The sequence below is a fragment of the Erithacus rubecula genome (genome assembly GCF_903797595.1).
Source record: "Erithacus rubecula genome assembly, chromosome: 3".
Classification (NCBI taxonomy): Eukaryota; Metazoa; Chordata; class Aves; order Passeriformes; family Muscicapidae; genus Erithacus; species Erithacus rubecula.
Window position 1 is genome coordinate 56,666,541 of NC_136689.1, and position 20,077 is coordinate 56,686,617.

The following is a 20,077-nucleotide window of genomic DNA, read 5'->3' on the forward strand; positions in this document are numbered from 1 at the left end:
CCAGCAAACGGGCTGAGAGGGGAAATAGCTGCCCCAGGTGATAAAAGGGACATGCTGGACCAACAGCATCACACTCAGCAATAAAACCAGGCTGCAGGCAGAAAGTTTCTTCCAAAGTAGCTGTTGCTCAGAGACTGGCTGGGCACCGCCGGTCTGTTAGTGGGAGGTGGTGAGTGGTTGCCTTTGCATCACTTATTTGTGTTCTTTTTATTCACTACAAGACTTCTGCATCAACCCACAGGTATTTTCCCCATGACTTCACCCTGCTGATTCTATGCCTCATCCTGCAGGAAGGAGAGAGTGAGCACATGGCAGTGGGGGCATCACTGCTGCCTAGGATCAACCCACCACACTGCTTCTCTCCCAGCTGACTCTCTGGTAGCAGCAGCTTCTTGTGGAACACAACTGATCCTGTAATTAGTGAGATTTTTGCCCCAGGGAGGAGTGAAGCGCATGAGAGAGGGAGATGGTGCAGAGCTCTTCGTGCATCATGCAAGAAAGGTCCAACAAGAACCAGCTTAATCAAATAGCCATTTTAGTAAGATGGAATAAAAAGAGGAATCTGTCCCTTCTGATGATGGGCAGGATGCATTGGACCAGCAATGAATGGAGCCTGCATGGTACTTTCCCATGGCACGCTGTGCAGATCTCATCTGTGGAGATGTTCCTTTATTACATATTTTCTTGAGAGAAAGCAGCTCCACTCCTGAGGGATATCAAGGTGGGAACTTCTGGCTGCATTGTTGGACACAGGCAAGGATATGCAGGATTGGGAGCTGCCTATGGATTCCTCTGCTGCAGCCAACTGCAGAGGTGACCTTGAGCCCATGGGACACACCAAAGGCATCCCAAGAGCAGTGGGGAAGAAATAATTGCAGCCAACTGGACCTGTTTGACAGAAGAGCAGGCTGTGGGTTAAGCAGTCCTGGTTCAACTTCTTACCTGAGTCCAGGCATCAGCTGCTTACTCAGGTAAGAAAATGAACCAGGACTGCTGTTTGTTTGGTTCCCCACTCTGAACTTTGCCCATTGTTTACAAAGCTGTAATGGTTTGCAGAGGGGTTCATGTATCTTTGCCAGCTGTCAGGCTGATTCCTGCTCTGACATGTTTGCTTTAGGGCTTTTTCTCCATTTGTCTGTGGAGATAGCAGTCCAAGTACAGAGAGGAGTCTAATCACCAACCTCCATGGTCCTGGTTCCTGCTCCCCAGTGCAAAGCACATGACCACTGCCCAGGGATGGGCTTCTAGGCTTGGGCATGTTTGTCAGAGCTCCTCCTTGGAAGTGCAGAGGGTATTCCTGTGCATGCACGTGGGTGTTCCACTCATTCACTGTGCTGTTTGCAAAGACCAGGGCAGAAGGAGAAAGGAAGAGTGGTGAAGATGTGCAGTAAAATCCTGTATCTCCTATTAATGCTGGCTTGACTCTGTCCATCAGCTGCCAAAATGGGCTCACCAATGCTAGGAGGGGCCAGGAGGTAGCTTCTGCCACCAGCTGCAGCAGGGCTGCTTTAAAAAAATTCAAAAATGGAGAGATTTAGTGATAATACATTATGGTAGGAATGGCCAATTTCAAGACACTTAAGACCCATTTACTTGTTTTATGAACAGTTCAGTGAATATTTCTTTTTAATCTTCCCATGGTTGTAGTTGTAGAATGAGATATATAATGTGGTCATTGAAGGGAATTTGGCTACCACAGGGATTCACTTTATCCTTTTATCGTGCAGTGTGTTCAAGAAGTAACTTAAAGCTTATCTTCACTTTAGCAGGGTCTTGAAGGGGCTTCATATGCTTGCTTCCGTGCAACAGCATTTCTCTAATATAGAATATAAAATAATTTTAATACTCATCTGTCAAAATAAATTGACAGAACAACAGATCGGTTGGGAGACTTGCAGCAATCTGCTATTTTTGCTACTGCAGTAACTTCAAGTGAAGTTCCAACAGCTGTCCTCCTCTTCCTCCTGTAAAAAACTGCAGAGGTGGCTAAGGCTTGTCATGGAACTGGTCCATTGGGTGGCTCATTCCTGTGTCCTGTTTGTCCCAGTGTCATCCTGAGAGGAATATGGCCATATGGAGCCAATTGCAGAAATGGGGCTCTGCTTATTTTTTTTAAAGTTAGTGGACCTACTTGCAAAAACTAAACCTTAAACAGTAATTTTTACTACCTCTACCAACATTAAAAGTCCTTTGAAAAATCCTGTCTGTTCACCATTTTCAGCTTGCTTAAACCATATCTAAAGATACTACAGGAACATTTCTTATCAGATTTCTTAATCTAAAGGAAATCAAAGTTCTCGTTATGTTTGGAGGTTTGGGGACTATGTTGTCACCAAACTGTTAACTGCTAGAAGCCAGTTCATAACTAGGTGGCTAGAGCTGCTCACATAATCAATTTCAATTCTCCTACAGCAGATGTCCTAAAAAGATTAATTTAGTCTTCAAAGATCTGGTGTGAAACTTTGTCTGCTTGTGTTTTCTGAATGGGTGATGTAGTTCCAGCAAATGGATTTTTTTTTTTTTTCCTAATGGGGGAATTATGCCACTCTGTGTGAAAACATAAGTGCACCTGTTCTTTTTCTCATCACATGAATCAGGATTGCTTTCTGGCAGTGAAGCAGTACTGTTTCTAGGGTGGGCTCTACTTTTACACCAAGAGAGAGGTCCTTCTGAGCTCCCTCTCAGTTACTATCTCTCAGAGAAGAAAATCTGCTTTGATATGAAGCCTCACAAGGTTCATTCTTGTGCGACTGCTCTCAGACCTGCAGGTTGCAGAACTTTTCCTTGATAATGCGAGACTCTCTCCAATCACCTGTTATCACCCCGTGTTTAGATAAATTTCTTCCAGCACACTCTCCTACTGGAATTCTGCTGGGTCTGCTGTGGTTGGATGTTCCTGTGCCAGGCAGGATGCTATGCCAGTGGCAGCAAGTAGCTCAGGATGGTATCACAACCAAAAAAACCTGAGCCTGGAGTTTTAGAATACCCTGAGACCTGAAGGGTTCCTCCCTGATGCTGGCAGCTGCTCAGCCCCAGGATTTCAGCCAACCTGCCATTCCTCCTCCTACTCAGTGTCTGGTGTCACTGGCCAGTTTAGCTTACACCCAGGGATTAACTCCTGAACAACTAGGATGTTTTTCAGTGACCAGAACTGAACTGTGTTCACACAGCAATGTGCTATAATTCACAGATTTTACCCTTCCCGTTTCAAGTAAGGGAGAACAACCAAAGTTTAGGTAGTTGTCTGTTTCCAGCTGAGTATTTCAGAATCTTAATATTGTATACAATTAGTTACTGCATAGACTTAAGAGCATCCTGGAATAATTCTGGAAGCTAACCTGGAGATCTGGTGCCATCTTGGGCAATTTCTTCTACTTAGGGCAACCATTACTTCAAAACCTATTTTCTCAAGATAATTTCTTCATGATTTCTAAAAATACGTGTAAAATTTACATGAAAAAAAAAAATTGCTTTCTGATCTGGGCTACTCCTGTTTTCGGCTAGTTTTGTTTAGACCATTGTGCTTAAAGAAAAATAATGTGCTAAGGGCTCCAATGAAAGCGTGTAAAGAAGTTGGCATAACTGCCTGATGAAAATGCACAAGTGATATATGAAATATGAGCCATTAAATATGAGCCATTAAATAATAAAATGTTTTAAATAACTGGATTGTTATAGTCTCTCTGAGCGAGACAGATGCAATGAAATCAGGAACTTCAGGATCCTCATCCAAAAATCAGAATTCAAAACACCTACTATGTATTTTTAACTTCAGCCTTCAACTATAAAGTCTGTGTAATGGGATAGAGCTTTGTTCAAGTAGCACAGCTGCTATTTCCTTGTAGGAAAGGTTCATGCCAATGTTATCCCTGGTCACCTGATCCACACAGGAGGCTGTTTTGGATGTTTGTGTGATGGTACTCCAAGAATGTCTTTGACAAATACATTCTGAGGTAATGTGCAGGTTCGTATGCTGCAAGAATTGCCCAGTAGAATAAATGGTTGCAAGCAAGCAAGGTGCTGCTATGCAGGAAGTAAACAAAAGGCTTCTGAAGTCCCGAAACTGACATTTCTATTTTTAATTCAGCTTCTTTTACCCTTTAAGAGTCACAAAAAACATTTGCAATTGCTGCTAAAGGACACAAAATAATCCATCACTCAGATGCAGGAAAACCCATCTCATTTCCTACCTGTTGGGTGAGCATCAGGGGCACTTAGAAGGCAGAAGGAAGCATATCTGGGGCAGCACTGGGAGAGCCCAAGGAACAAGCTCTGAGGACAGCTGTGCAGCCACTAGGATGCAGGGTGGGTGATCCATCCTGTACAGTGTGGCTGGAGCAGGTGGATGCAGTGTCCATCCTCCACACAACACCTGGCCCAGTGCAAGCAGCAGCAGAGACCGCCTGGTCACTTTGGGTCTGCACTACTTTGGGTAGAAGATGAACATTTTCCCTCCCTAGCACAGCAAATCAGAGAGACACAGAAATCACAGAATTTGGGTTTCGGTTGGAAAGGCTCTTAAAAACCACCTAGTGCCGACCTCCCTGCATAGACATTCACAGCAGACCAGCTTGCTCACCGTCCCATCCAGCTGGCCTTGAACGCTTGCAGGGATGGCACTGCCACCGCTTCTCCGGGCAGCCAGTGCCTCACCACCTCACACTGAACAATTTCTCCCAATATCTAATCTAAATCTCCACTCTTCCAGTTTAAACACCCCCTCGTCTCCCATGCCTCCGTTGTCCATGAGGCATGACGGAATATTCCGCAACTCCAGGGGAGCAGGATCCAGGGCGGCAGCTCAGCGCAGCTGAGCAGGAGAAGGCGCCCAGGTGAGCCGAACCCGCTCCGGAGCCGAGCCGCCCGCCGTGTCCCGGTACCGCCCGCCGTGTCCCGGTAGGGCCGCGGGCGACAGCGCGGTGGGAAGCGAGGAAAGGGAGGCAGGGGCCCGGCCCGGCGCCGCCGCTCCCCGCCGGAGGAAGGGGCGGCCCCGGCGCTCATTGGCGGGGCGGGCCGCTGGCGGTGCGTCACGGGCCGCCCCGGCCGCCGCTGCCCGCCCGCGGAGCGGCGCCGGGGGATGGAGGCGGCGGCGGCCGGAGCTCGGGGAGCAGGTGCGGGGCGGGCGGGCGGCCGTGCCCGTCGGCGGGGCGGGGAGAGCGCGGGTGGGCGAGGGGGCGGAGAAGCCCCTCGGAGACGCGACCCGGGGGCCGGGCGGGGGTGGCGGCGGAGCCGCGTGTCCGCGCCCCGCCCGGCCGCTCGGCGATGGAGCGGCGCGGCTCCCCCCGGGGAGCGCCGGCACCGCGGCTGGGGCGGGGGCTGAGGCGGCGGCGGGGGCGGCCCCGACCCGCCCGCGGCAGGGCGGTGGTCCGGGCTCGCCGGCGCCCGGCCGGCAGCGGCCGGAGCCGCCCTCGGCAGAGCCGCGCTCACGCCCCGTCCCTCTCCCCAGGTGCGGGCCCCGCCGCGGAGGGCGCAGCCATGGTGCCGCACGCCGGCCCGCAGCCCGCCCGTGGCTAGAGCCGCCGCGGCCGGAGCGCTGCCGCGGGCACCCCCAGGCTGAGGGCGGCCCCCGGCCTGAGCGGCTCCCCGCGGCCCCCGGCATGGAGCCGGGCGGGCTGGAGTGGCTGCTGGTGCCCATGCAGCAGCTGGTGTCGTGGGGCGCCGCGGGGGCCATGGTGTTCGGCGGCGTCGTGCCCTACATCCCCCAGTACCGGGACATTCGGCGCACCCAGAACGCCGACGGCTTCTCCAGCTACGTCTGCCTGGTGCTGCTGGTGGCGAACATTCTGCGGATACTTTTTTGGTAAGTTGGCGGTGCTTCTGATCAGCTCTAGAGGTTCGTGCTTGCTTGCTGGCTTGGATTGGAATATTTGACGAAATCGTGTTTTACGTGCGTTTTCCCTTCTCTTGGAGATCTAAATGCTGTCTTTCCATCGGTGTGCGAGTCTATTAAGAAGGAACTGGGCTGGGGAGCATGGTCTGTTCCCCTTGCCAAATCTAATTATCAGCACTCCGATTTCCAAGATGAAACTTTTTAACTTGTTGGTAAAGAGGTTTATGCGAAGTCGGGTCTTTTTTTTCTTGCTTTTACATTTCTCGTGCTCCTAAATTTCTGTTTTCAGAGTGAAAGCATCTGCACACACACTTATTCTAGTGTCTAGTTGGCATTAACGTCACTGGAACGCTTGCCATATATTCTTGTATTTTCCCGGATGCCAGCTGGTTTCAGAGGGGGTTCACCTATAGATCTTCTTGCACCATTACAGATGACAATTTTCACTCTTGGATAAGCTAGGAAAAGATATGCTTTCAACACCACTTCCAATACTTAAGAGCAAGTTTATTTCCATATTTAGGTCTTGTGCTGCTGGACAAAGAAAATGTTATTAGGACATGATTTCTGTGCATTAATGCTATTAACGTCTTGCTCGTTACTTCTGATTATATAGATGCTACACCACTGAGAATGTACTTGGGAAACCAAAGATTAAATGGTCTGGACAATTACTACGACTAAGAATAGTTATTCTATAATTCTGCTTTGATGACAAAATAATGCCTTTTAATCCATGAAGAACGGACAGGTAACAGGCTGCATCCGTTTGTTGGTTTCCAGTTTCTTTTTAAAGAAACCTCCTCTGACTCAGGGTAATGGCTTCCTGGCTTCTGCTATTGCAAAATGCAATTTGTAAGTGCTGTGCTGGAGTGGAAAGCAAGAGACCTTTTCTTGGTGCCACAAGCTGGCAGTCAAACAGGAGTCATCACTAGATCACAGCTACTTGTTGCATTGGAACTATGTTTTCCTGGGGAGAAGTATATGGAGAAAGCAGAGAGCAGGAGGGAAGTGGAGGGACTGGCAGGAGGAGGAAAAGTGAGAAGCCTGAGCTGACAGTTTTAGAGAAATAGTCTGATATTTGGTTTTACTGGAGGTAGCTAAAATATAGAAATGACTCACACCTGAATGGAGATGTAGTTTCTAGGTAACTCAGGTGAGTGCGTCTGTTAAGTGGGACTCAGACTATGGAAGAACTGAAAGATCTTTAATTTGGATTGGTTTTAGGTACATCTGGTTAAGAGATACGTGAAAGTATAAATACTGCAAGTAATGAAAAGTTGTAATTGTTGTCAATGTTGAAAGGTTTGTTAATACCTCAAATGAGAGAGAATGCAGGTAGGAGTATGTTTTACTGAGAGTAGTTAAGCCACATAATAATATAACTTTACTGCCATACAGCTCCTGGTTTCATTTGGTTTCTCTTCATTACCTCTGATTATTAAGCACATGATTTGAGCCAGAGTCATTTTTCCAGGACTTGCCCTCTATCCTGACCCAAAAATTAAATTGTTAGGCCTTAAAAACTTTCAAGTTTTAATAGTGTTGCTTTTCAGGACTTAATTATTTCCTAGGATGGCTGATGTTTCTATTGTTTTTTGCTTGTTAGTTTTGTTTTTAACTTCAAAGACATTTCTATAATTTGTTTCTGTTGTTACTTTCAGGTTTTCCCTGAAATTTCACATATTGAATTTGCAGCTCACGAGGACAGACTGTTCCTGCCTATTATGCTTTTTATGCCTCTGTATTTTTGCTCTTGGGTAGTGTTGGTCTTTCTGTATTTCTGTATCTGTGTAACTTGTAACAGACCCAGTCCTCCCACCTTTCCCTTATGGCTTTATTATACTTCCTTCTCCTCAGCTATGGGGATAATTCCCTCACATTCTCTTTGTGGAATTACAGATTCCACAGGTTCCTTTAACTGTACTTGGTCATTTCAGAGATTATCCTTTCTTGGTTTAATGTCTGGTTTTGCAGTGGGTTAAGTTTGACCTTTCGTGTCCCCTCCATACAGAGTATTTGCTTCCTAATCTTGGCATGTTTTGTGTCAATAGAATTTCAGCAGGTGGATTGCACTGTGACAGTAGCCAATGAACAAAGTACTCCTGAGATCAAGGATAACAATCCTGTTTCCACTTACTTGTTGTCACAAATTCTATTTGTCTGATTAGACTGTCTGCAGTGGAAAGGCATCTTTTGAAGTCAAGAGGACTCAGTGCAATACCTCTCCTCCTTGACTTCTTACATCTTTAAGTGATTACTTAATTTTAAGGTGTGCCCAAAGAAGTTTTAGTTTGCTGGTGATGACAGTAGCACAGTATCCACTTTTTATAATTCTCTTTCACACAATGTCTCAAAATGTCATCTTTAAAGAGATGTTTCTGCTTTCAGTTATGTTTGTTTGGCCTTGCTGTGTTCCAGCAAGGTGCCAGAACTTCATGTAAAAACATTGGGAAAAGATTGGTCTGGAAGAATGAAGACAGGGTAGCAATGGACGTGGTTCTACTTCACTTTATTTATGCATGCATGGCTTTTGTTTAGGAAAAAGAAACTATAAGTTTGTCCATGTTTAAATCTTTTGCCCTTTTTAGAAAGATTAAAAAAAAAAAAAATTGAAAAGTAGGCAGTTTGTGCTTACAACACAAGGAACTTAGAACGACTGTTTACCAGTGTGAAGAGCAGATTTTGTACTTTAGTAGATTTGATTCCAATTTAAGTTTACATTTCGTAGTAATCTGTTGTTACAATTTTATCTAACACATCAAATCAGTATTTATTTTGGGGTGCCAGTATAGGTGCTGGATATGATTTATGGCTGCATCAGCTGCCCCTTTGTTTAGTCCTGCAATTGTCAGTACTGCTTTTCCTGCCTGTCCTCTCCAGCCCCACAGGTCATTGTTTTTCTGGACTGGTCAGCCTGGGGAAAGTCTGTACTGTGGGTAGACATCAAGAGGCAGTGCAGAACTCCAGGCCTTTGTCATTCTGGTGCATGTGAAAGTGTATGACTTGCTCAAAAAAAACCCCTGATAGCAATTTTCTTCCCTCTACATTTTTAATTAAACACTTCATTACCATTTTTGATAGCTGTGCCTTATGTCTTATTATACGTTCTTGAGTTAGCTGTGTGTTCGTGCTCAAGGGATACCCTGAGCTTTGAGGTGATTAATTATCTGTTTAAGCTGTCCCAGGCTGTTTTGAAGTTGTGGGATGGCTCCAGAGTTCCCCGTGGCACTAGACCAAGGTGCACACATCTCCTGGGTTCCTGTGGCCTGCAGGCTGCCAGCTGAGGAGCTTTGCATTGTCATGATGGAGAGCAGCAATGAGAAGGCGGCTGAGAGTTGTGTAATTGGTCGGGGGTGGAGGATGCAGAAAAACTTACTTGTGATTTCTCTCTCTCTTCCCCCTCTCTCTCTTTGCCCTTTCTTTTTTAAAGCAGAGCTTATGAAGAGATAAATTAGTTTCTTCCAATATTGAAATGAAAGTAAATAGCTAGAGGGAAAGAAACTATAGATTTCTTAGAAATCAATGTAGACATTTTTATATATTTATCTTCGCTGAGTACAGCCAAAAGTACTTATGTTGCCTGCTACCCCCAGAAGTTTTTTGGGATTTTTTTTTAATGTTTTGTAAAATGGATGTGGTTATGTAATAGGGTTTGTATATTTTCCAGAAAGACAAAGTTCTTTCCAAAGGTTTTGAGCTGGAATTCCGTGGGACACTTTCCTAAAACTCAAACAGCAGTGTCACAGAAATCCAAAACCAGAAAATAAAACCATTCAGTTTTGGAGTTGTTCTCACAAAACAGTTGCCTTCAAGCAAACCATGGGAACAAGATCTGACAGCAGGGACAGGATGGAGACTATGGACTGTGTTGTTTCTGAGCAAAGGTAACCCTCTACCAATTCCACATCAGTTGACCTGAAACAAAAAAATCTTAAACCAGCAATCTCAATAGCACTGGGAGTTGTCTGTGCTGGAGTCAATAAAAGAAGCTCCCTGTTTAATAGAAGAGGTTTAGAGACTCAAGTGTGAAGCTGGAGGCAATTTATAGAGAAATGGTGAACTCGCTCTTGTCAAGGGTAGATTCCCAGGTATTTATTAGCTGTAACACCTACGGTGGCACTTGTGGACCAGATCCCTTCTGTCTGGTATTGCTCTGGCTTTGGGAAGCAAAGCAGTGATGTCTGAAGGGCTTTGTGTGAGAAAGAGAAACTTGTGCTTTTAAGGCTTCTGTTACTAAAACGGATCTTGCCAGCTTTTAGCATGTGTGGAATGTGGGATGATGGTATGAATCAAGCTGACAGAATGACTACAACTTTGAGAGATTGCCTTGTGTGAGAGATGGCCTGCTGGTGGAATCTTGCTCGGATATTGAAGCGAAAGTGTTATGCAATTCCACCTCCTTTGTGTATGTGCCAGAGAGCAGGGATAAGATGAGCTACTTTTTTTGTGTAGAAAGTACAGTAGAATTTTGTATGCCCAAGTGAGGAGCTTGGTTTGGAATGATGCATAAAGTCTTGGAAGTTTACATGTCAAGAGGAGCCTTGTGTCAAAAGATCCTTTTGCAAAACTAGTTTGTTTCTTCTTCCTGCTTAAATCCTTCAGGTTCAATTCTGTAATTGGGATGACTTTCAGGACAGCTGTCATGCTGCTACCCTGGGCTATCTGTCATGATCCTGGTAGTGTGTGGTGTATCCTGTGTGCTTTCCATTTAGCCTAGAATCTGTAACTTCCCAAAGAGCTGAAAAGCAGACAGCAGATGAAAGCTGGAACAGCATCCAGGAGTGTGGGAGGAAACAGTGGTCAGGGTGATGGTGATCTGGCTGCACCAAAAGCAGTCATTTTCTTTTCAAAAATGTCTCAGGAAAAGCTTTCATATAAGCAAACCTTTTATGGTTGGTTTAGCATAGGCTTCTTTTTCACAATCAGCATTTGCTGTTTCACATAGGCTAAGGACTGGAATAGCAGGGTTATTGCAGAATTGAATTGTACAATGGAATTACGTCATTTTCTCAATAACTAGTTAGTCTCTGCTCTGGCTTGAACGTGCACTTCTCTTGTCTTCATCACCCTGAACGTGCATTAGTCATTTGAAGGCTGTGGAAACACTAATAACATGGAAGCCACTCCCTGCCTTTATTTGCGTATTTGACTAGTACAGGAAATAAAGGGTTCTTTTGTTTTTACAAATGAAGTAAACAGTGGAAAAGCTCTTTGTCTCTTTGTAGTCTGACATATGAAGTCTGAGTTCCTTGAATACTGCCAGTGTCGCTGTTCACTTTGTTACACAGCATTGCAGTAATGGGATGAAAATGTGGAATAATGTGGTGACCCCTCACCCCCAGGACTTCAAAGCTGATCTTTTCTGCAAGCTGGTTCTAGTACCCTAAGGCTCTTCATCTTTCTCTCATAAGGTGCTCTAATTACCTTAGTGTTCTCCTCTCCTGGGCCCTGCTTATACAGAGACAGGAATAATGTCTTTGAGGCAGAAAGGAAACAGAACATGGAGTGGCATGCTCTCCCTGCAGGGCTTACATCCCATAGTGCTCCTGGCTGAAGCTGGCTGAGGAGTCTTAAACTGGATTAGTGTTGCTTTGGCAGGCTCTGATAGCAATGCAGAGTAGGGTAAGCAGCTTGGAGTGGTGCTTGTGTCCATGATCCTGAGCAAAATGAGTGTTCTGGCTTTACTTTTACAGCTTCAAGAACCCAGGAGTGGTCCTTGACAGTGGTATTCCCTTCAGTCTTGCTGCCCAGGTAGTGTGGTGTAATCCATGTGGTGTAGTTTGCTCTGCCTGTTGGCTCTCAGGGAAGCTGTTTGTTTTCCTGTATATCTGATCTAGTTTAGTGGGTTGTGTTGCCTGCAAGACTCATTCTGGGGCTTGGTGTTTGGGAAGATATATTTCACATGAGTATGTTTTGTTGTATAACCTTTGTTGCCTTTGACTGGATGGTTGTGAAAACCCCTACAAATGGTTTGCATTGTTTGAAGTTCCCATAAGAATTTTTAAAATTCCATTTTAACTCTTTTCTGTGTGGTGAGCTTTGTTTTACTTTTTTCCCACCTAGTGTATAGGGTAGAGGGTCTGCAGCAATACTTGAATCTCATGACAAATTGTTGTGATCAGACAAGCAGGTGCCTAAGCTTATTTGTGTTTGTAGTGAGTGGATATTTATACTGCAAGCAGTATTTTTGTGAGGCACCCATTAGTGAATCACCAATAATCTCATCAGCAGGGAGAAACTAACCTTGCAGTGACCTGTGGCTGGATTTACTGTCATAATAGCTTCTAACTTGTGCTGCTAGCTCAGCCCCTTTTAAATGCATTACTGTATTTTTAAATGCAAATACATTTGCAATTGGAGATGGTTTTTCTAAACCTGATGTAAACTGGTTTATAGTTAACTGATCTGTAATTTTTAGTAAGTCTTTCCCATATTTTTTCTCATCCCTGAATATGAGGCAGATATGACAGTATTGAGTTCCAGTAGATGAGGGGAACTCATCCACGGTCAGCTGAATGAGCTCTGGAATCGTGAGCCTGGGGCATAGGCTAGGCCAAACTTTTGTTCTTTTCCCCTGTATTTTGAACTAGTGCAGTGAAAACTTTATTCAGAGCACACACTGCCTATAATTACACTTATCAGCTGTGTTCTTTATTTCCTTCCTCACAGTGTCCTCTGAATTTGTTACAGTAAGAAAGAAGTGGGGCACTAAAGGTCACAGAGCTGCTATTCCTGCAGTAGTTACTGGTGGGCTCTCTGGCATTAGTGTGGAGGCTCAAGGGGTTGTACTTTTCCCCAGCTGTATGCCTTTATGCAGGAAATACTTGGCTCTTTTCATTGATGTGGGCTGCTTGGCTCTTCTGCACAGGATTTCCAAGGAAGCTAGTCAAGGACTTTCCAGTCTCTCTCCTGTCCCTTGTTAGTTGATTCCTAACAAAAAATCTCTGGTGAAATGGCTGCAGTGGAAACACAGAAGTGTGAGGCAGCAAGGTGGTGAACCTGGCTGGCTTTTACTAGCGGGGAGCTCGGCCATGAAAGTAGCCCAAGTGTAACAAATTCCGTTTTGCCAGGGTGCTGTAAAACAGGAACTGTCAAGAAGAGGGCAATAATTGCCATGCCTGTGAGGCTTGGGACTCAGCATGATGTGGTCAAAGACTGACCTTAGTAACTGTGCTGTTTGAAAGCCTGTGTGCCTCTCGGTACAGGCAGGGGACCCTGGGGAGCACAGCAATATGTTCTGACCAAATCACTTCCTCAACATCTGTCTTCAAGGCACAAAACTGGCACAACTGAGCACAGAAGCAGCAGCTCACTGTGATGTGTGTGTCACCTTCCTGTTGTAAATGCAATGTGCTTTGAGGGCTGTACATGATAAGCTTCCCCTCTTTACCCTTCATGCACTTACTGAATGTGTAGTGGGTTTGCTGAGCTTTCATCAAGTAATGTAGGAAGAGGATCTTGGAGCATTACTGATCTCCATTGAAGGGCTCTCCTTTTCCTACTGCAGAATCTTGTGCAGCCACCTAAGATGAGCTCTTCAGTCAAGACTGGCCACAATCCAAGTTCACCCTCTCTATTGTGTGAAGGAAGTACTCAGGAGCTCCCATGACACGTCATCTGTACTTCCTTACTTCCCCCAATCTTGATCCAAATAAGAAAAAATTTATTAAATAGTTGGTGTGTTCTGCAGACCTGGCTTTTCCACTTGGATGTTTAGACAGGGCTGTGGATATTTATTTCTTCATAGGGCCAGTGCTGTTGTTTTTATGACTTAATTTAGAAATGAAAAGTTGAGAAAGGGAAGTTTTGCACAGAAGTCCATGTGGAATCTTTGGGAGTGTGTTTGTGGAGAGCACACATAACTGGTGTTAATGTGGCATAACTCTCTGGTCTCTCTGTACCAACTTACTGCTTACTGAGTGTGATTCTCCTTTCAAAACAATGGGTTTGCTGCTGGCTTTTGAAGCAAAAACTTAAGCTTCTCTCTTCAGCACCTCTAGGATCAGTCCACTGGATGTTGAAACAGGGTTCTCAGATACTTGTACTCTGAGCTACTGTATGTGCAATTGGGTCTGCCTGGTGACTGATGTCCTCAGCCTTCTAAACCTGTTACTGATAGCATTTCCTTTTCCAGGCGTTTTACATGCTTTCTTTTCCCTTTTTAGGTTTGGAAGGCGTTTTGAATCCCCTCTTTTGTGGCAGAGCATTATCATGATCATTACAATGTTACTGATGCTGAAACTGTGCACTGAAGTTCGTGTGTCCAATGAGCTGAACGTGAAACGCCGCTCTTTTGCAGGTCAGTGATGGGAATTGGCTTTTTTAGGATAAATACTTCTGAAAGTATGCTGTGCTCTACTTAGTGCAAAAGTTCTGTCTTACAGTCCAGTCTCCCCACTGTAGCACTTTCTGAACTTTTGTTTTTAACTGCTTATTTTCCAGATAAAAATATAGAGCTGAAATTTTATTTCAGACAGGTCTTGCTTCAGTCTAGAAATAGGAGTTCTCCCTAGTATTTCACACCACATTCTGAATATTGAGCTGGTTGTTATGCTGATGTGCTAGCCTGGATTTTTTTAAAGATCTTGTCTGGAGTAAGAAGTTATTTTCTTCAGCTGTGCTTTTTTACCAAGTTCTTAGTTATGATCTTACACTATTATATAAGTGCTGTAATTGCAAACATTTGCTTTTGTAGGTAATAATTTTCTATTTTCATGTTACTGACTATCAAAAAAACAGGTGCTTCTTATCATGGTACACAAAAAGAAATTTTGCAACTATTTCCTTTGGCTTTAGTGTGGGATTAGTTGGGATTTATGGGAATTTTCCTTTATTTTTTATTTTGGTTAGTTTTGTTAATTTGAATAATTTCAGTTGGGCCATACTATTATTCTCTATTTAATAAAATGTTCAGTCTTTGTGCAGTGTCCTTGCTTTTTTCCCTGCTGATAAGAAATGTGAGATGGGTAGGTTTTTGTTTCTCTGTGTTGACTTTGACTTACAACATTTTATGTAACAGCTTATTACCAACAGGAACAGAATTAACACTGTCAGCTTTCTGTCAGTTGTTTTGCCATTAAGGATGTATAATTTATTCTCTCCATCTGTTCTCTTCCACACTCTCTAATAATTGAGGGTCTGATCCAATTCCAGATAGCAGCAGTTCCTGGCTGTGCAGTAGGGTAATTTCTCTAATAGCTAAGGAAGCTATTTCCATTCCTGCTTATTGCAGAGTGTAGTGAGAAACTATTCAGGTAAGTGAATTCATGTGGAAGAGGAGCTGCACTTCAGCTTCAAAACACAAGCTGCTGTGTTCATAGGGGTTTTCAGTCTGGCAGGATGAACGACTTAAAAAGTACTTTCAGCCAGGTTTAGCAGCAGGTAAAATCCAGGAAGCGTTTGGGAGGGGCAGGTGTGCTTTCTTCCTCCTGCTGTTTGTACAGCATTTTGTGGAGTGACTGGGAGGTTACTCTGTTTGCCCTTTCTGAGAGGAAATTGTTCTTGTGCCCATTTACACATGCACACTTGCAGGCTCCTTCAGCAACCTTTGGACAGAAAAGGGGACTCTTCAGTTTAATATATAGTGCTCTTTAAGCAACTCTCCCTGAAAGACATACAGTCTTCTAAGGGGTAGTCAGTCCTTCCCTTAACAAATGACAGAAACTCTTTGAGGTTGCATTGTGTTATTTATTGCTTTTTCCTAAAACTGTTTGTCATATGAAATTTGCTAGAGAGACTGATTTTGACCTAGTTGTGGTCCTTAATTATTTGTTTTCATCAAAAGGCTTACATCCTCCTACATACACTGAGAATAGTTGGTATATTTCTTTACATGGGATTGATTTTTAAAGGACAACTGTATGATGACTCAGAATAAACATGCAGATGCATACAAAGCTCCTTTCAAGCTGGACAGAATGATAAGTTTCAAACACAGTATGAGTAGGAGTGAGAACTGTGTTTCTAATCATACACCTAATCTTATCTCTGAAGTTTTATGGTGATCTAGGCAAGCTGATAAATCTGTGTACTTACTTTCTTTCCTTATAACTTACTGGAACAGTGAAGAGCTAGGTTTGAAGTCATTGTTTTTGGTTAACCTTGCAGAATCCTGAGGGAAGGTACCCCATTTCTCTATGATAATATAATTATTATTTATCAGCGTGGCTGGTCTTCATTGTAAACATTTTTCTTTTCCATCCTCCCTTTCAATGTTTCGGCAAAATAATCCAAAATATTTATAAAGACTAGAATATTTCAGTGGAAGGGAGTTTGCTGTTTTCTTATATTATTGTTAAATGTGATATTTCTTCCAAGCAGCATAAGTGTATGTTTAGCAGTGTGTTTTCAGTTATGTGAGAATGGCCTTTTTTCCTTTTTGTTTTAATTTTTCTCACAAATTAGGTCCCTTAAGTAATAACTAGTTCAGAAGGAATCTGCTTCCTATCTTGAAAGCACTAAGAAGCAATCTCTTCAAATCCTGACAAGCTTGTTCTGTATTGTTTGGCCTGTTTTGTGGTATTACTGGCTTAAAATACCCCAAATGTCAGTAACTATTCAGAACATACAAAGCCATTCAGTCAATTTGCATCTACTTTGATTTGTAACTATCATAGCATGAGAAGTGCAGTCTCCCTGGATTTTCTACTAATGTTTGGGGGGGTTTTTTTAGACTTTATGTATAGAGAACTTGAAAAGATTTTGTGAGTTTTCTTGACTTTTTTTCCCTTCTCACAGTTACTTCTCAATTGTGAGATTTCCCCCGTTCCCTTTCAGTATTTCAAAATGAAATTAAGCTGAAAGTGGTGCAGCCCATCTTGTGCTGTTGCTGCCTTCTCTGAATTTTTGTTTTGAATACACAGACTTTATCCTTCAGTACATACTGATTGAAAATGGAGCAAGTGCTCTTCATATATCCTACTGTTCTATTACTTTTTTTTAAACTTGGATTGTGTAGCCTGTTTTTAACAATTCAGGTTGGGAAAAGCCAGCACCCAAACCAGGCAAAATACAAAACCAGCAAATACCCCAATTTGATTTTAAAACCTGGAGTGAAAAGACAGTTCTCTCCCCTGCATACGAATGCCTTGAGAGCTACATGAAGGAGTCTTCAGGTGAAATCAGCAGGCATGACCAATAGCTTCTTATCTTTTATCCTGTATTTAACCTCACTACATCTTAACTGTTCTAATGCAGATCTCCTGGTACCATTGTCGTGGTAACAATAGTTTTCCATATTTGTTCCCAGGTTTTAAAGTTGTATCTGTGCAGCCATATGGACACTGCATTGTTGGTACAGAAAGGACCAGGCTTCTTGTTAATTTTGTTATTGTTTTTCTTCAAAGTGTTGTAGTATTTCGGGGCATGATGGTGCTACCATGCTAAAAAGCTGAAAATTGAAATATAAAATGTGGATGTACTATGTCTTTACTTAAAAACTGTGGTTTAAGCAAGGTGGTCACAGGTACGGACAGCTGAAAACATCTGGTTACTTTTGGGGGTGTTGGTGGGCCAGAGCAGTCTCATCATATTCTTGGAGAGACAGACACTCTGTGTGGAACCTTCTTTTTCTTTCTCCAAATCAGCCTCCCACCTCTCGCCAACAAAGATTCTAGCAATGCCCAAGGCATTGTGACAGATTTTGAGCCCCCTGAATGTATAAACTATACTGAAAACCAGTGGACAGCATTTGTTAAAGGAGACTTGGACATCTCTCCTTACTTGTGCAGCCCAGGCTTCACAAGTAGAACATGGGCTCTTGTGTTTTTGCATGAAGATTATTTCCTCTTGTCATTCATCCAGTTTTGCTGGTTGGCTTTATCTGCTTTATAACTTGTATCTTACAATAGCACACTGATCCTTTGAGGAGCTCTGGTTTTGGCACTGGAAAATTCTTATGTAATATACAGTTTTCAACTGGAAGAGGCAGGTTAGAGTGAAAAGGGTTTAGCATGTAGCATAGTTGCAATTGGGGTCTGTTCTCTCCTTGATGCTGGGCTTTCTGACAGTGTTTTTGGGCAGCATTTTCCACCAGAGGCAGGGCAGCTACTGTCTCAGCTGTTTATACATAGAGATCCACACACCTGGTGTTCCTGAGGCAACAGCTTGTTTTCTCTGATCGTGAAAAGTTAGAGTTTATGAAGTCTAAAGTAAGAATCAAGCTGTCTGTTTCACTGCTTTTTAAGCCTTTATTTCCTCCTCACAGGTACACTGGTTGAGTTGTGCACTGAGACTGTTCTGGGGCTTCCTACTCGATCCTATCTTAACATTGTGGGGTGGGAGCCTTATAGAAAGCATGGGGACTACAATTTCTGGCATGTTTTGGTCTGGCTTTTATTTTTTTAATGAATAAAATGTACTAACTGACTAAACTGTAACTCAAATAACCACTATTGCATTTAATCATAAAAGTCTGTTTGTCTTTCCTTTCTTTTTTTCCCCCCTGTTCAACTCTTTTTTTATGTAGCTGCAGATAGTAAGGATGAAGAAATCAAAGCACCTCCCAAGAGATCCTATCTGGGTATGTACTGTACAAACCCATTCTGCATGAAGTTGTTCCCCTTAACTACATGTTTCATGAATTGCTACTTTTTGTGATCATTTTTGGAAATGATTGCATGATCATTTCTATAGAAAATGTTTGCATTACCTTTTCTCGACATACTAAAACCTGGTGTCTGATTTTTTTTTTTTCCTTTAATTTTTCACCTGCCCACTTTTAACTTCCATGGAAAAGAGGAAAAGATGCTTTTAGCTCTATTTCTGAAACCAGTTCTTTGAAGGCAGTTGAATTGTACACATTGTGTGTCTCAAGAATGTCTTCCTTACTCCTTCCCCAAGCTGGAAAAAACAAAATAATACATGATAGAGATCCACCTCTCAGAATCAGTTGTCCTTTTTCAGCTCTAATGCTGGAGGAGATGATGAAATATGCAGAAGGTATCTTTCAGCAGTGTGCAGAATGCTAAATAAGAAATTTCACGGAACACTTGATACTCAAGCAAAGTGCCTGCATCCTTGTGAATATTCCTCTTTTTCATTATAGAGCAGCCTTAGAATTGTTATTTGGGAGTTAGTAATGCCCAAGGTGAAAGCTTCCAATCTTAAGTTTCAGAGTTAGAATCTATATTGTTTAAGTTATCTAAGGAACAGGAAATATTAGGTGCAAACCAGCCTTGTAGTATTTTTTTGCACTCTTAATAGTTTGGAATGATGGTTTTAGTCAAGTAATTGTAATTTTGTTTTAAATTAGTTGGGGCATTGCATCAAAGAAATGAATGCTGATACACAAGTTCCCCAGAGTAAACTTTTAGACTGGTTTTAACTGAACTGATTCAGAATCTTCCATTGGTACCAGTTGTGTTCTGTTGTAGTTCTTGAGTTAGTGAGGGATCAAATGGCAATATCCAGGGCACAGAAGAACATTTTTGCAGCAAAAGGAGAGTCTCTGTGTTTCTCAACACACAGTTAATCAGGCTGGAGTTAGCTCTGAGAAAGTGCCCAAGAGTGGTATTAACCTGAGTGCTTTCTTGAAGCATAAGGCCATCCCTGCTTAGGTTAAATAAGACTTTGTTTTAATTATTAATCTTCTGGATCTCCCCTTTCAGGTTTAGGGGCAAAATCCATGCTTTGGGAAAGTTATCAATTTTTTTTTGTCTGATACCAGTACTTTGCAAAGCACCTTTTCCTTTTCTATTTTCAAAATATTATTTTTTCTGAATTTGGTATTGAACTATTTTTTTCTGTTTGTCTTTAACTCTAGTTTGTGTGGTCATTCTCACTGGCTTGCAACACTAACCATTGGAATGTAATGTTTAAGCAGTTCTGTCTTCCTTGTACCTGTGTTCCTGTTGTCTTTTACTAGTTTTCAGCAGTGCTTTATTTACAGTGCCAGACCTAGAAACAGTTGTCAGCTTCAAATGGTTAAAATTAAACAGAAATAAGTAACTTAATGTGACCTTTTACTTATTTCAATCAATTTTTTTCCTTGCCTATTAGGTTTAAAAGTCATTTGTTGGTAGTTTGATAGTTTAAAAAGATGTGTAATAAAGCACCATACATCTTAATTCAGCTGATCTAAGTCTGAAACATTTGGTTAATAGGTATTATTTTATGTTAGTTTTTGAGTTGCTTAGCAAAACAGGATGAGTTGGGTTATTGCTAAGGAACAAGACAGCCTTATACACTTCTTTAGAAGTTTAAAGACTGGGTGGATAAATTTGAAATATGGCAATTCTCACTGCT

The 20,077-nt window shown here is 42.8% G+C and overlaps 1 protein-coding gene across 3 annotated transcripts in view; it reads left to right on the forward strand.

Moving 5' to 3' along the window:
* Positions 1-5,008: 5,008 nt before the first annotated feature.
* The window catches only part of SLC66A2 (solute carrier family 66 member 2), a 62,052-nt gene continuing 46,983 nt past the window's right edge, over positions 5,009-20,077 (forward strand). For 2 of the 3 annotated variants that reach the window (XM_079302427.1, XM_079302428.1), the window contains exons 1-3: positions 5,009-5,111; positions 5,447-5,800; positions 13,999-14,132. In XM_079302427.1, the coding sequence (XP_079158553.1) occupies positions 5,598-5,800; positions 13,999-14,132 (337 nt within the window). In that variant the 5' untranslated portion in view covers positions 5,009-5,111; positions 5,447-5,597. Of the gene's footprint in view, positions 5,112-5,446; positions 5,801-13,998; positions 14,133-18,299; positions 18,354-20,077 lie in introns of all 3 variants that reach the window. The other variant, XM_079302426.1, reaches the window with a different exon arrangement.